The sequence below is a fragment of the Nerophis lumbriciformis genome, linkage group LG32 (genome assembly GCF_033978685.3).
Source record: "Nerophis lumbriciformis linkage group LG32, RoL_Nlum_v2.1, whole genome shotgun sequence".
Taxonomy (NCBI): domain Eukaryota; kingdom Metazoa; phylum Chordata; class Actinopteri; order Syngnathiformes; family Syngnathidae; genus Nerophis; species Nerophis lumbriciformis.
Window position 1 is genome coordinate 667,982 of NC_084579.2, and position 16,476 is coordinate 684,457.

Genomic DNA, 16,476 nt, shown 5'->3' on the forward strand with positions numbered 1-16,476 from the left:
ATTTGAGAAAAGAAAAGAAGCTTGGTGTTTATATTTGGGAAAAGAAAAGAAGCAACGTGTTTATAAAGAAGCTTGGTGTTTATATTTGGGAAAAGAAAAGAAGCAACGTGTTTATAAAGAAGCTTGGTGTTTATATTTGGGAAAAGAAAAGAAGCTTGGTGTTTATATTTGGGAAAAGAAAAGAAGCTTAGTGTTTATATTTGGGAAAAGAAAAGAAGCTTGGTGTTTATATTTGAGAAAAGAAAAGAAGCTTGGTGTTTATATTTGGGAAAAGAAAAGAAGCAACGTGTTTATATTTGAGAAAAGAAAAGAAGCAACGGACGTAAAAGAGTCCAAAAATAGTTGACGGTCCCTTTAAGAGCGACGCCATTGTTGTGGTTTTACTTCCGGTCTCTGTCCTGTCCTCAAATATAGAAGAAGGAAACACAAAGAGCCGCTTTAGTTGACACAAGAAGAGAAACTAAAAGCTTAAGGTGAGTCTGGTGTCTGTTGGACGGCTTCAGACTGTCATGGCTGAGCGAAAGAGGAAGCAATTGTCACGCAACGAAAAGGAAAAAGCAAAAAGCAAAGGCGGAAGTGACAAATGTAAACAACACGTGACCACGGAGACGCGGGAGAGTCGCTATTTCACCTGCGATCAAACTCACCTGCAGCCTCACCTGGGGGAACTCTTCTTCAGGCAGCCTTGCGTCACTTTGGCCAAAGCTTTTCTCGGCAAGGTATCTTCAACTTATCTCATCTTCAACTCTTGTAAACATTCATATTTCATCTACTAGTCTACAGTATCTTCAACTTATCTCATCTTCAACTCTTGTAAACATTCATATTTCATCTACTAGTCTACAGTATCTTCAACTTATCTCTCCTTCAACTCTTGTAAACATTCATATTTCATCTACTAGTCTACAGTATCTTCAACTCATCTCACCTTCAACTCTTGTAAACTTTCTTATTTCATCTTATTTCATCTACTAGTCTACAGTATCTTCAACTTATCTCATCTTCAACTCTTGTAAACATTCATATTTCATCTACTAGTCTACAGTATCTTCAACTCATCTCACCTTCAACTCTTGTAAACATGAATATTTATTCATATTTCATCTACTAGTCTACAGTATCTAATTCAACTCATCTCACCTGTTGCTTGTAAACATGAATATTTCATCTTATTTCATCTACAACAGTGTTGGTTGTAAACATGAATATATGATCTAGTACACTAAGATACAGTATGTGGTCAAAGATGACAACAGTGTAGGTTGTAAACATGAATATATGATCTAGTACACTAAGATACAGTATGTGGTCAAAGATGACAACAGTGTAGGTTGTAAACATGAATATATGATCTAGTACACTAAGATACAGTATGTGGTCAAAGATGACAACAGTGTTGGTTGTAAACATGAATATATGATCTAGTACACTAAGATACAGTATGTGGTCAAAGATGACAACAGTGTAGGTTGTAAACATGAATATATGATCTAGTACACTAAGATACAGTATGTGGTCAAAGATGACAACAGTGTAGGTTGTAAACATGAATATATGATCTAGTACACTAAGATACAGTATGTGGTCAAAGATGACAACAGTGTATCCCACCAGGCATCCGCTAGTTCGGGGGTCAGTTTAGTGTCGCCCCAGTGGCTCCCTGGAGCATTTTTAAAAAAGGATTGTAAATGGAAAAAGATGGGGGGGGGAATATTGTTTTGTTTTAGTATGTTTTGTGTTTGAGGACAAACATGACACAAATGTTAGAAGTAGCACTGTTGAATATGTTTGTGTGTCTGCTTCACTGATCCTCAACATTCTTTTGTCCTACTCATTTTGGCAGTTCATGAACTCACCATAGTGTGGACTGTGACGCAACAGTTTGTTTACATGTAAAATCTTCCACTCCTTGTCTCATTTTGTCCACCAAACGTTTTATACTGTGTGTGAGTGCACAAAGGTGAACTTTGTTGATGTTATTGACTTGTTGGAGTGCTAATCAGGCATATTTGGTCAGTGCATGACTGCAAGCTAATCAATGCTAGTATGCTATTTAGGCTAGCTGTATATACATATTGCATCATTATGCCTCATTAGTAGCTATATTTGAGATCATTTAATATGCTTTACTTATGTCCTCTGTGTATATCATTTAGTTTTGCATGTCTCATGACACATTATCTGTATGTAATATTGGCTGCATTTCTCATAGTTGTTTGTGTGCCATGTTGTTCCAGACCACAGCAAACATTACCCAGCTTGCAAAGATTGTAATAATTATATTAGAAGAAGACAACCTGCTGTTTCCTTTAACTTGGACACACACATCTATCCATCCATCCATCCATCTTCTTCCGCTTATCCGAGGTCGGGTCGCGGGGGCAGCAGCCTAAGCAGGGAAGCCCAGACTTCCCTCTCCCCAGCCACTTCGTCCAGCTCCCCCCAGGGGACCCCGAGGCGTTCCCAGGCTAGCCGGGAGACATAGTCTTCCCAACATGTCCTGGGTCTTCCCCGTGGCCTCCTACCGGTCGGACGTGCCCTGAACACCTCCCTAGGGAGGCGTTCGGGTGGCATCCTGACCAGATGCCCGAACCACCTCATCTGGCTCCTCTCCATGTGGAGGAGCAGCGGCTTTACTTTGAGCTCCCCCCGGATGGCAGAGCTTCTCACCCTATCTCTAAGGGAGAGACCCGCCACCCGGCGGAGGAAACTCATTTGGGCCGCTTGTACCCGTGATCTTGTCCTTTCGGTCATAACCCAAAGCTCATGACCATAGGTGAGGATGGGAACGTAGATCGACCGGTAAATTGAGAGCTTTGCCTTCCGGCTCAGCTCCTTCTTCACCACAACAGACCGATACAGCGTCCGCATTACTGAAGACGCCGCACCGATCCGCCTGTCGATCTCACCATCCACTCTTCCCTCACTCGTGAACAAGACTCCGAGGTACTTGAACTCCTCCACTTGGAGGAGTACACATCTATACCTTTGGCCATTAAAAGCCAGTCATTACCAGGAGTTATCTCACCTTCTGAGTAGCCTCTGATTTACTAATGTTGTAAAAATGTGTAGAATAAATATTACATTTCAACATTTCTGTCAACAAAGATTTGCTTCAGCCTGCGACACAATTATTTTGATAGTAGGCTAATATAGCTAATATAGACACTTACATCATGTGTTGTCTTCATTATAACACTTAAATAAGACTTTTAAAGTCATTTTGATAGTAGGCTAATATAGACACTTACATCATGTGTTGCCTTCATTATAACACTTATATAAGACTTTTAAAGTCATTTCGATAGTAGGCTAATATAGACACTTACATCATGTGTTGTCTTCATTATACAAGACTTTTCATTTTGTTGCGGCTCCAGACAGATTTGGTTTTTGTATTTTTGGTCCAATATGGCTCTTTCAATGTTTTGGATTGCCGACCCCCGCTGGAGTTGGACATAGTGGTTTTTCTTCCTCAAACCCACTTACCTGCACGTTATGCGTCCTTGCAGGTGCTGGTCCGCAGGCTTGATGACGGCACAGAGCTGAGAGGACGGGTGGTAGAGACGGAGGCGTACCTGGGAGGCGAGGACAAGGCATCGCACTCGGCGGGGGGCAAACGCACCGGGAGAAACACGGCCATGTTCATGAAGCCCGGCACTATCTACGTTTATCCCATCTACGGCGTCTACCTGTGCATGAACGTGTCGAGCGAAGGTGAGCGTGGAAGTGTCCTGAAGATCCTGAAGAAGGAGATGTATTAACAAAAGCCCCCAGCATTGTAGACAGTAGTCGGTAGGCACAGGCACATGTTCAGACATTGTAGACAGTAGTCGGTAGGCACAGGCACATGTTCAGACATTTTAGACAGTAGTCGGTAGGCACAGGCACATGTTCAGACATTGTAGACAGTAGTCGGTAGGCACAGGCACATGTTCAGACATTTTAGACAGTAGTCGGTAGGCACAGGCACATGTTCAGACATTGTAGACAGTAGTCGGTAGGCACAGGCACATGTTCAGACATTGTAGACAGTACTCGGTAGGCACAGGCACATGTTCAGACATTTTAGACAGTAGTCTGTAGGCACAGGCACATGTTCAGACATTTTAGACAGTAGTCGGTAGGCACAGGCACATGTTCAGACATTTTAGACAGTAGTCGGTAGGCACAGGCACATGTTCAGACATTTTAGACAGTAGTCGGTAGGCACAGGCACATGTTCAGACATTTTAGACAGTAGTCGGTAGGCACAGGCACATGTTCAGACATTTTAGACAGTAGTCGGTAGGCACAGGCACATGTTCAGACATTTTAGACAGTAGTCGGTAGGCACAGGCACATGTTCAGACATTGTAGACAGTAGTCGGTAGGCACAGGCACATGTTCAGACATTGTAGACAGTAGTCGGTAGGCACAGGCACATGTTCAGACATTGTAGACAGTAGTCGGTAGGCACAGGCACATGTTCAGACATTGTAGACAGTAGTCGGTAGGCACAGGCACATGTTCAGACATTGTAGACAGTAGTCGGTAGGCACAGGCACATGTTCAGACATTGTAGACAGTAGTCGGTAGGCACAGGCACATGTTCAGACATTGTAGACAGTAGTCGGTAGGCACAGGCACATGTTCAGACATTTTAGACAGTAGTCGGTAGGCACAGGCACATGTTCAGACATTGTAGACAGTAGTCGGTAGGCACAGGCACATGTTCAGACATTGTAGACAGTAGTCGGTAGGCACAGGCACATGTTCAGACATTGTAGACAGTAGGCACAGGCACATGTTCAGACATTTTGGGGGTCAGGTGCTGAAGCCAGAAGGGCGGGCTGTAGGCTCAGCATTTGACATCCCTTTGTGTTGCCCAGGCGATGGAGCCGCCGTGCTGCTGCGCTCCTTGGAGCCCCTGCAGGGCCACGCAATCATGAGGCAGCTGAGGGCGTCCAAACGCAAAGACAAGGCCCGGCCGCTGAAGGACAAAGAGTTGTGCAACGGGCCCTCCAAGCTGTGCCAGGCTCTTGACGTCCAACGCCGCTTCGACCGTCAGGACATGGCGTCCGACTCGGAAGTGTGGCTGGAAGACACGGACTCCACCACAGAAGTTCATGAGATGGTGTCGGCGCCACGTATCGGCATCCAGTCACACGGGGAGTGGGCCGAGAAGCCGCTGAGGTTTTATCTCCGTGGCAACACTTGCGTTAGTGTGGTGAATAAGGAGGCGGAGAGACTTTGCCAGACCTGAATGAGTCCGTGTGGACACTAGTCAGCAATTAACAGTCATTAATAACCTCGGGGGTCTCTTATTAGCAATATTGGCATTAACAGCCGTGGCTGTAGGAAACCTCCTGATCGTGCTAGTTTTTCAAAGTGGTGGTCAGCATGCAGCAGCTTTATCCACGTCAGCTAAAATAAAATCTAACTCCTCAGCAGTAATAATGACCTTTGCTCCTGCCAGCCAATGACAAACAACCTTGAGACACCTCTTTTCCTTCACACTTTCTCATGCACTTCAAAACATCCTTCAAGTCAAATAAGAATAAAAGACGGTGGGAGTTTTGCTCCAAAAATATTCATTTACAAATAAAATCCATCCATCCTACCGCTTGTTTCTTTTGGGGTCGCTGGAGCCTATCCCACGGAACTAATCTACTAATTCATTCAAACATTCCAAACCAAATGTGTTTATTCTGCTATAATGCTAAGTTACTTATTTGGTTAAAGCAATTATCTTCTTTTCCACGTGTAACACCAAAAAAATACAAATTCATACTCCATTTCGGACATGATGTAGAGATGTATAATATATGTCAATTGTATAATGTATGTCAATTGTATAGTATATGTCAATTGTATAATGTATGTCAATTGTATAATATATGTCAATTGTATAATATATGTCAATTGTATAATGTATGTCAATTGTATAATATATGTCAATTGTATAATGTATGTCAATTGTATAATATATGTCAATTGTATAATATATGTCAATTGTATAATGTATGTCAATTGTATAATATATGTCAATTGTATAATGTATGTCAATTGTATAATATATGTCAATTGTATAATATATGTCAATTGTATAATGTATGTAAATTGTATAATATATGTCAATTGTATAATATATGTAAATTGTATAATGTATGTAAATTGTATAATGTATCCTAGTGTGACTGCATACATGTTCGAAATAAACATAAACAAACCAAAATCACAGCAAAATAAAACTTTTTAAATACAAAAATAATTTAAATTCCCTTTAATGTATAATAAAGTCAATAGTGCAAACTAATTATACAAAAGCAAAACCAACTATTGGGCTCTTATTTCATAAGTTTGTAAACAATAAAAACTACAATATATACCAACTATACTTGGTAGGGTTGTACGGTATAACGGTACTAGTATAGTACTGCGATACTAATGATTCATATGCGGTACTATACCGCCTCTAAAAAGTATTGCTCCTTGCTGGTCGATATTACTCGATATTTTTTAGCATCACAAAATCTTTTTTCCTTTTTTTAAATGTATATTATGATTATAAAGTCAGGTGATATGTCCCTGGACACATGAGGACTTTGAATATGACCAATGTATGATCCTGTAACTACTTGGTATCACATCCATACCTAAATGTGTGGTATCATCCAAAACTAATGTCAAGTATCAAAGAAGAGAAGAATAAGTGATTATTACATTTGAACAGAAGTGTAGATAGAACATGTTAAAAGAGAAAGTAAGCAGATATTAACAGTAAATGAACAAGTAGATTAATCATTCATTTTTACAGTTTGTCCCTCATAATGTGTATAAAATAATAGGTGTATAAATGACACAATATGTTACTGCATACGACTAATTAGGAGTCTTTGTTTGTTTACTTACTACTAAAAGACAAGTTGTCTATTTTATTGAAGGACTAAATGACAATAATAAACATATGTTTCATGTACACTAACATTTGTTGTTACAATAGAGCCTATAATGCCTTTTTTGTGGTCCCCTTTATTTAGAAAAGTATGGAAAAATATGTAAATACATTTTGGTACTGGTAGCAAAATATTGGTATGGGGACAACACTATCAACATGCATTATCAGGATATAAGGATAATATTAAAAGTTGTATCATTTACTGTATGTCCTCTACACACTCAGTATGTTCTTTCATTTTCACTTTTTATATGTGTACTGGTCACGTGTCCCGATACTTTTGTCCATACACACGTACAACTAAAACTGTCATTTCACGCAGGCGAAAAAGCAAAAGTTCTAAACAATTACGCACACATGACTTTTTTTCCAAAATGAAAGACTAGCGTCTTGAGGCCTCTCATTGATTCCACAGATGTTTTGTTTGGACCTTCTCCTCCCTTCAAAGCAAAAACAGCCTGCCTGTGTCTGATGTCCAAAGTCCTCTCCCACCTCCGGGAGTCATGAGGTGGAGGTCTGGAATGAGCATTAGTCAGCATGCGCCTTTTCACATCTTGTCACCTCCTTTATCTCAACTCATTTTATACAAACTCATCCTTTCTTTTCACCCTTCATGAGGGTTACCTTTATGAAGGAAACGGAGCTCCTGAAGCCTCCAAAGCGTCTACTCCGTGGGCGACTGAAAGATGGAAATGATAGGATCCTCATGATTGGTCACCACCAGGACGCTGCGGAACTTGTCCAAGAGCGTCTTGAGCTGCGAGCGCCGCATGTTCTCGTTGTACATGATCTCTTCCAGGTGGTGGTGGCCCCGGAAATAGTGCAGCAGCCTGGGGGGAGAAGATCATGTTTACTACCGCTGTGAAAACTCACACTATTTCCTCATCCAGTATACACACACACACACACACACACACACACACACACACACACGCACACACACACACACACACACACACGTTAGGTCAGGAAAAAACGCAGAGGCTATATTATCCCTACAAGCCTGTTTCCCTGCTCGTCAGGGGATTTTATAAATCAAGCAAGTCATTATTTTATAAAAGGGAAACCTGCAAAACAGGCTTGTAGGGATGATATAGCCTCTGTTTTTTACTGACCTAACATGTATTCCGCTTTACCCCGGTATTGAGCACTGTATAATGTATTTAAACCACAGAAACCTTGACTACCGTATTTTTCGGAGTATAAGTCGCTCCGGTGTATAAGTAGCACCGCCGAAAATGCATAATAAAGAAGGGAAAAACATATATAAGTCGCACTGGAGTATAAGTCGCATTTTTTGGGGAAATGTATTTGATAAAAGCCAACAGCAAGAATAGACATTTGAAAGGCAATTTAAAATAAATAAAGAATAGTGAACAACAGGCTGAATAAGTGTACGTTATATGAGGCATAAATAACCAACTGGTATGTTAACGTAACATATTATGGTAAGAGTCATTCAAATAACTATAACTTTACTGATGATTATCTTGTGTGATGACTGTATTATGATGTTAGTATATATTTGATAGTATATATCTGTATCATGTATCAATTTAAGTGGACCCCGACTTAAACAAGTGTAAAAACTTATTGGGGTGTTACCATTTAGTGGTCAATTGTACTGAATATGTACTGTACTGTGCAATCTACTAATAAAAGTCTCAATCAATCAATCAAAAACATATAGAACATGCTATACAATCTGTCACTCCTGATCGCTAAATCCCATGAAATCTTATACGTCTAGTCTCTTACGTCAATGACATCAATAATATTATTTGATATTTTACGCTAATGTGTTAATAATTTCACACATAAGTCGCTCCTGAGTATAAGTCGCACCCAAACTATGAAAAAAAATGCGACTTATAGTACGAAAAATACGGTGTATATATATATATATATATATATATATATATACAAATATATATATATATATATATATATATATACACAAATATATATATTATATATTCATGTAATTATATATTCTTTTAAATCTGTCTTTTCTAATCCCGTGCGGAAAGTCCCAAATTAAAAAAAAACAAAAAAAACATTTTTTTTATTTTTGAAAAGATTATTATTTTTAAATCTGTCCTTTCTAAGTCATTTTCTACCGCTTGTTACTCTCAGTGTCTCCTAGCCGCTCAGGCAAATCATTTTGTCTAAAAATGCATTTTCCCATCGATAACATGACATCATCACACTTGTGCCGGAAGAGCGCGCGGCTAATGTCAATCAATCACTGTGCGAGGAATATATATATATATATATATATATATATATATATATATATATATATATATATATATATATATATATATATATACATACATATAATTTGGCCCCCAGCCAAATTGTTTTAACCCAATGCGGCTCCCTGAGTCAAAAAGTTTGGGGACCCCTGGTTTACCCCCTTTTAAAAACATTTTTTTAACATAATGAGAGCCCTCAAGACATCACCTTTACACTCCTAAATACATCAAGGCTAAGGCATACAAAATATGATTTTTTTGGTATTATACATGGAAAAAAAGGCTTTTACATTTTTTAACCAAATACATTCTTAGCTTAAAACACCTTTTATTTTGAAAATTAACACATTTATCCTAGAATTAAAAAATCCATTTGGAATAAGTGTTTTAATGACTTAGTAGATTTGTTAAACAATTGTAATTTTTTTTTAACCCATGTGAATTTGAGCTTTACAGATACCAAGTCAACAGTTGAAAGAATGTCACTGTAGAGGTCATTACTGCCCTCTAGTGGCACCACTTACAACCTGCAGTCTGTTGGAGGAAAAGAGGCATCATTCAAGAGGACAACACGGAACTTGTTCAATTAAAAGTTGTTCAATTCAAACTTCATTTGACAAAATGTAACTTTATTGGAAAATTTAAAAAAAAACAAGTTTTTTTTATGTGATTGGAAAATATTGATAAATATTAATAATTAGCGGTGTCCCGATCCAGTATTGATATCAATCCAATATCAGCAGAGATTGTGCTCCGATACAAGCAGTCCTGCAGCGTGTTTACTTGTGTGTGATATCATGTGCGATACAAGCAGTCCTGCAGCGTGTTTACTTGTGTGTGATATCATGTGCGATACAAGCAGTCCTGGAGCGTGTTTACTTGTGTGTGATATCATGTGCGATACAAGCAGTCCTGCAGCGTGTTTACTTGTGTGTGATATCATGTGCGATACAAGCAGTCCTGGAGCGTGTTTACTTGTGTGTGATATCATGTGCGATACAAGCAGTCCTGCAGCGTGTTTACTGGTGTGTGATATCATGTGCGATACAAGCAGTCCTGCAGCGTGTTTACTTGTGTGTGATATCATGTGCGATACAAGCAGTCCTGCAGCGTGTTTACTGGTGTGTGATATCATGTGCGATACAAGCAGTCCTGCAGCGTGTTTACTTGTGTGTGATATCATGTGCGATACACGCAGTCCTGCAGCGTGTTTACTGGTGTGTGATATCATGTGCGATACAAGCAGTCCTGCAGCGTGTTTACTTGTGTGTGATATCATGTGCGATACAAGCAGTCCTGCAGCGTGTTTACTGGTGTGTGATATCATGTGCGATACAAGCAGTCCTGCAGCGTGTTTACTTGTGTGTGATATCATGTGCGATACAAGCAGTCCTGCAGTGTGTTTACTTGCGTTCCTAAAGATACTAAATGACATGGCTCCCAGGATCAAAGCCCGCTCTGAACCATGGATGAATCCAGACCTGCTAGCTGCCATAAAAGACAGAGACAGAAAATACTCAGAATACCAAAAGTGTAAAACAGAAGTAGATAAACTCAATAATAACAACCTCAAATCACTCCTTTCAACTCTCAAAAAGCAATGCAATAAATTAAGAAATAAGTAAACCAACCTGACAAAATCCTTAAAAAAAAATGACATTAACGACAAAATAGAGGAAAACACAAATAAGTCACGTGAGCTCTGGAAAATTCTCAACAACCATCTTCCTGGTTGCAGCCAAAAACTTCAAACCAGACTCACCAACATCAACATCAAGGAGGGTGACTCCCTCATTACAGACAAAATGGAGGTAACAAGCAGACTTAACACCTTTTTCACCAGCATAGCCACAACTCTTGTCAACAAGCTGTCCCACCACTCTGGTGTAGAACACATTAAAGACTTCTACAGAAAGCTAGGAGTATCCAACAACGATTTCAAATTAGAAATGGTCACAGCTGATGAGGTGCTTAAAAAATTGAGCGCGCTCCACCCAAACAAGACCACCGGCCTTGACAATATCCCCTCCACATTCCTCAGGGACTCTGCCTCCACCATTGCCCCAATCATCACGCACATAATAAAGCTCTCAATTTCACAAGGCCAAGTACCAAAAGATTTCAAGATAGCAAGAGTAACTCCCCTTTTTAAAAAAGGAAGCAAATTGGAACCTGGCAACTACCGACCTGTTTCTATTCTCACTTCCATTTCCAAAGTCATGGAAAAAAATAGTTTATGAACAGGTCGATAGTTACCTTGCCACCAATAAACTCATGTACAAATTACAATCCGGCTTCAGAACTAACCACTCCACTGACACATGCCTTCTCTATCTGACTTCAGAACTAACCACTCCACTGACACATGCCTTCTCTATCTGACTTCAGAACTAACCACTCCACTGACACATGCCTTCTCTATCTGACTTCAGAACTAACCACTCCACTGACACATGCCTTCTCTATCTGACTTCAGAACTAACCACTCCACTGACACATGCCTTCTCTATCTGACTTCAGAACTAACCACTCCACTGACACATGCCTTCTCTATCTGACTTCAGAACTAACCACTCCACTGACACATGCCTTCTCTATGTGACTTCAGAACTAACCACTCCACTGACACATGCCTTCTCTATCTGACTTCAGAACTAACCACTCCACTGACACATGCCTTCTCTATCTGACTTCAGAACTAACCACTCCACTGACACATGCCTTCTCTATCTGACTTCAGAACTAACCACTCCACTGACACATGCCTTCTCTATCTGACTTCAGAACTAACCACTCCACTGACACATGCCTTTTCTATGTGACTTCAGAACTAACCACTCCACTGACACATGCCTTCTCTATGTGACTTCAGAACTAACCACTCCACTGACACATGCCTTCTCTATGTGACTTCAGAACTAACCACTCCACTGACACATGCCTTCTCTATCTGACTTCAGAACTAACCACTCCACTGACACATGCCTTCTCTATCTGACTTCAGAACTAACCACTCCACTGACACATGCCTTCTCTATCTGACTTCAGAACTAACCACTCCACTGACACATGCCTTCTCTATGTGACTTCAGAACTAACCACTCCACTAACACATGCCTTCTCTATGTGACTTCAGAACTAACCACTCCACTGACACATGCCTTCTCTATCTGACTTCAGAACTAACCACTCCACTGACTCATGCCTTCTCTATGTGACTTCAGAACTAACCACTCCACTGACACATGCCTTCTCTATCTGACTTCAGAACTAACCACTCCACTGACACATGCCTTCTCTATGTGACTTCAGAACTAACCACTCCACTGACACATGCCTTCTCTATGTGACTTCAGAACTAACCACTCCACTGACCCATGCCTTCTCTATGTGAGCGAGCACATCAAACATGAGGTGGACGTGGGCATGGTCATGCTGGACCTTCAGAAGGTCTTTGACAGCGTTAACCACGCTATACTGTTGGATAAGCTCAGAGCAATTGGATTTGATAAAACCTCATGGAGCTGGATGCAATCTTACTTGGAGGGGAGGGAACAGGTGGTAGAGGTGAACGGCACCGTGTCCCCCCCCCTCTCGGTGAGCTGTGGAGTCCCCCAAGGCAGTATATTAGGGCCTTTACTGTTCCTAATATACATAAAGGACTTGTCATCAGCATGCGACTGTGAATTGTTCTTGTTTGCGGATGACTCGGCCCTGCTGGTATCAGACAAGGACAAGTCACAGGTGGAGAAAATCCTCAGTGCTGAACTCTGTAGAACTTGCACCTGGCTCGCTGACAACAAGCTATCCATACACTTGGGTAAAACGGAATCCATCCTGTTTGGGTCCCACATCAACTGTAAGAAAGTCAGTTACTTCACTATAAAAGTGGGTGACATTGTTATCAGCAGGAAAGATGAGGTCACCTACCTAGCTTCCATTCTAGAGGCTAATCTTTCCTGTGATAAAATGGCAACCAAGGTCATCAAAAAGGTCAACCAACCAACGAGATTTCTCTATAGAATCTCCTCTCTGGTCAACAAAAGCACCATGAAGATTCCAGCGGGAACTCTCGTTCAACCCTTTTTCCATTACGCATGCACCTCCTGGTACCCTAGCACCTCCATAACCCTCAAATCTAGACTCCAAACATGCCAGAACAAGCTAGTCAGATTACTTCTAGACCTCCACCCCAGATCACAACTCACTCCTACCCACTTCTCCAAAGTGGGCTGGCTCAGGGTGGAGGACAGAGTCAAACAACTTTCACTGAGCCTAGTCTATAAAATCCGCTACACCTCCCTGATACCCAAGTACATGTCAAACTACTTCCTTAACGTAAATGAGCGCCATAACCACAACACCAGGGGGAGCTCCACTAACCACGTTAAACCCAGATTCCCATCTAACAAAGGTCTTAACTCATTCTCTTTCTATGCCACATCAATGTGGAATGCACTCCCAACAGGTGTAAAAGAAAGTGCATCTCTATCCTCCTTCAAAACCGCAATAAAAGTTCACCTCCAGGCAACTTCAACCCTAAACTAACACCCTCCCCGGATTGTTAATAATCAAATGTAAACAATCAAATGCAGATATTTTTCTTATGCCTTCTGATCTCTCTCTCTCTCTCTCTCTCTCTCTCTCTCTCTCTCTCTCTCTCTCTCTCTCTCTCTCTCTCTCTCTCTCTCTCTCTCTCTCTCTCTCTCTCTCTCTCTCTCTCTCTCCTCTCTCTCTCTCTCTCTCTCTCTCTCTCTCTCTCTCTCTCTCTCTCTCTCTCTCTCTCTCTCTCTCTCTCTCTCTCTCTCTCTCTCTCTCTCTCTCTCTCTCTCTCTCTCTCTCTCTCTCTCTCTCTCTCTCTCTCTCTCTCTCTCTCTCTCTCTCTCTCTCTCTCTCTCTCTCTCTCTCTCTATGTCCACTACTTGCTGTACATATCCTACCAAGTCAGACCTACACTGTTCCAATATCCATTTCTCTGTTCTCAATTGTTGATGACTGATGATAACAACCAAACCTAACCTTTCTCTGTATCAACTACAGAAAAGAGCTACAAGGATTATTCATAAAGTAGATTACTTAGAACACACTAACATATTATTTATTAATTTGGGTTTATTGAAATTACAGGAGCTAGTAAAGTTACAGACATTATGTGTCATGTTTAAGGCTAAAAGTAAAACATTACCAGCAAATGTACAACAAATGTTTGTCATGACTTGTGAGAATGAAGAGCATAGAAGAAAAGGTCATTTCCAACATCAGTATTCAAGGACAACTTTAAAACAAATGTGCATATCACTGGTGGGGGTTCAACTATGGAATTCTCTTTACAATGAGATAAAAGATTGTAAAAATATATTCCAATTGAAATAATATATAATGACAGAACAATAAGATCATATGGACAGCCATAAGTGTTTACATTTTGCTTTATATTTATTATTTTACTTATTTTTTGCCTGGTTTTGTATTTGTTTTGTATCATCCCGTGAGGTGTACATTACTTCTTTTGGTTTTTTTGTTCTGTTAGTACATCATGAAATTTTGCACTTCTTGTGTTTTTTTGTGTTTTTTTGTTTGTTTTCGTCATATTTGGATGTAATTGTTGGTTTATATGATATCATTAAGTAAGACTACGTATTATGTTGAAGGGGCAGAAAAATATAAGATTTACCTTCATCCTGCTCCTTCTCAGGCATTGGTGTGTAAATGTATCATTGAATAATTGAGGTATAATTGTCTATCCATCAAAGATGCACATCGATGAAGGAGATAAATAAAAATGAAATGAAATAAGACATGTCGGGGTGCTCCTGTGCTCAACAAAGAAATATTGCATCAACAATTGTCTCTGTCTGGAGCCAACGGGAGGGGGGAGGGGGAGGGGGGGCTCGCCGTGGAGTTTACAGTTACGGTAGCACAATTAGCGGTGAACGGGCTAACATGACCACTATAACGTGTTACACGTCTGATTCGCCCAGCGACTCTCTGTGGGAGTATCAGCGCTGGGGTCCAGTGCACCACACTTTTGTATTGTCGCTCGGTACTTCGGCGGAGTGCTTTGGAAGCTACCGGACCGCTCGTCTTCCCCGCCCGGACTGTTTACAACAGGGGCGGGAGCGAACAGGCGGGCGAGCGAGGGAGGCAGGGAGGAAGAGCGTGTGCGGGTGTCGTGGAAAAGCGGCAAAATGTTTCTCTGCTTGCATCACGCAAGTGACGTCAATGCATACTTGCCAACCTTGAGGGGGGGGGGGGGTTGATGTGTGTGTGGGGGGTTGAGGTGGGCGGGGTTGGGAGGAGGCGGGGGTGTTTCTGTAGCCAGGAAGAGTTAGGGCTGTAAAGGATTCTGTTTTGTTCTGTTGTGTTTATGTTGTGTTTAGGTGCGGATGTTCTCCCAAAATGTGTTTGTCATTCTTGTTTGGTGTGGGTTGACAGTGTGGCGCATATTTGTAACAGTGTTCAAAAATAAATAGAATAAAATATGACCCCCCTCAGTGTGACCTGTATGGCTGTTCCTCAAGTATGTCTTGCAATAACTTGTGTGTGTCTGCAGAAGCCTCACTCATGTGACTGGGCCGGCACGCTGTCAGTATGGAGAAAAAGATGATGCGATGACAGTTTCTAGAGGACACTAAAGGCAGTGTCACCACGGCACACCCTCCACATTATCGAGAGCCATATACCCAGTGCCGGCCCAAGCCTCCATGGGGCCCTAAGCAAAATTTGATTTTGGGGCCCTCTATTTCTGCCAATAATATTGATTGTTGATCATTCACACACCTACTATAAACTCATTGCGGCTCTGGCAGTGTTGTTTACATGATCCTATTGTCAGCCTGGCATGTCTTTACAAATGACATGTCATTTATAAAGATATGGGGGTGGCCCAGTTAAGAACATAAATAATACCAATGAATGAACGAATGATGTCCAGAGTGCCACATATGGTTCCTAATCTTAAAATGTAGAAAACATTCAGCTACAAGAGTGGCCTGGGGTTGAACAGTCCAAGTGATAAAGCTTTGTATTTACAGTAAAAGTGTCATCTTGTCTCATCAGTCTTGTACATATTAGTCTTTAATTACTAGTTTATATTTTTAGTTAATTGTTCATATTTAATGTTTACTTTGTACAAAGAGAGCGCAGTCTACTGAAGTTAAATTCATCAATAGTTTTCCCCTTTGAAAGACGCAAGGCAAATTCCTTCCATTTCACCATGTTGCTACAATGATCTTCACTGTTTTCATGCTGTTTCAGCAGTGCACCTATGTTGACCCA

At 40.8% G+C, this 16,476-nt stretch overlaps 2 protein-coding genes across 5 annotated transcripts in view; one reads left to right on the forward strand and one right to left on the reverse strand.

Annotated features, from left to right (window-relative positions):
• Positions 1-373: 373 nt before the first annotated feature.
• mpg (N-methylpurine DNA glycosylase) lies at positions 374-5,955 on the forward strand. The gene is made up of 3 exons (XM_061981235.2): positions 374-719; positions 3,513-3,717; positions 4,872-5,955. Exons 1-3 carry the CDS (start codon positions 510-512, stop codon positions 5,243-5,245), a joined length of 789 nt encoding a protein of 262 aa, XP_061837219.1. The 5' UTR covers positions 374-509; the 3' UTR covers positions 5,246-5,955.
• A 106-nt stretch (positions 5,956-6,061) lies between these two features.
• The window catches only part of nprl3 (NPR3-like, GATOR1 complex subunit), a 33,699-nt gene continuing 23,284 nt past the window's right edge, over positions 6,062-16,476 (reverse strand). For 3 of the 4 annotated variants that reach the window (XM_072912038.1, XM_072912036.1, XM_072912039.1), the window contains one exon: positions 6,067-7,770. In XM_072912038.1, coding sequence (XP_072768139.1) covers positions 7,605-7,770 — 166 coding nt within the window. In that variant the 3' untranslated portion in view covers positions 6,067-7,604. Of the gene's footprint in view, positions 7,771-16,476 lie in introns of all 4 variants that reach the window. The other variant, XM_072912037.1, reaches the window with a different exon arrangement.

Excerpts from the sequence above, each read along its gene's own strand:
- mpg (XM_061981235.2), top strand. The coding sequence starts at position 510 with ATGGCTGAGCGAAAGAGGAAGCAATTGTCACGCAACGAAAAGGAAAAA. Across the intron at positions 720-3,512 it reads CCAAAGCTTTTCTCGGCAAG|GTGCTGGTCCGCAGGCTTGA; the intron begins GTATCTTCAACT and ends GCGTCCTTGCAG. Across the intron at positions 3,718-4,871 it reads CATGAACGTGTCGAGCGAAG|GCGATGGAGCCGCCGTGCTG; the intron begins GTGAGCGTGGAA and ends TGTGTTGCCCAG.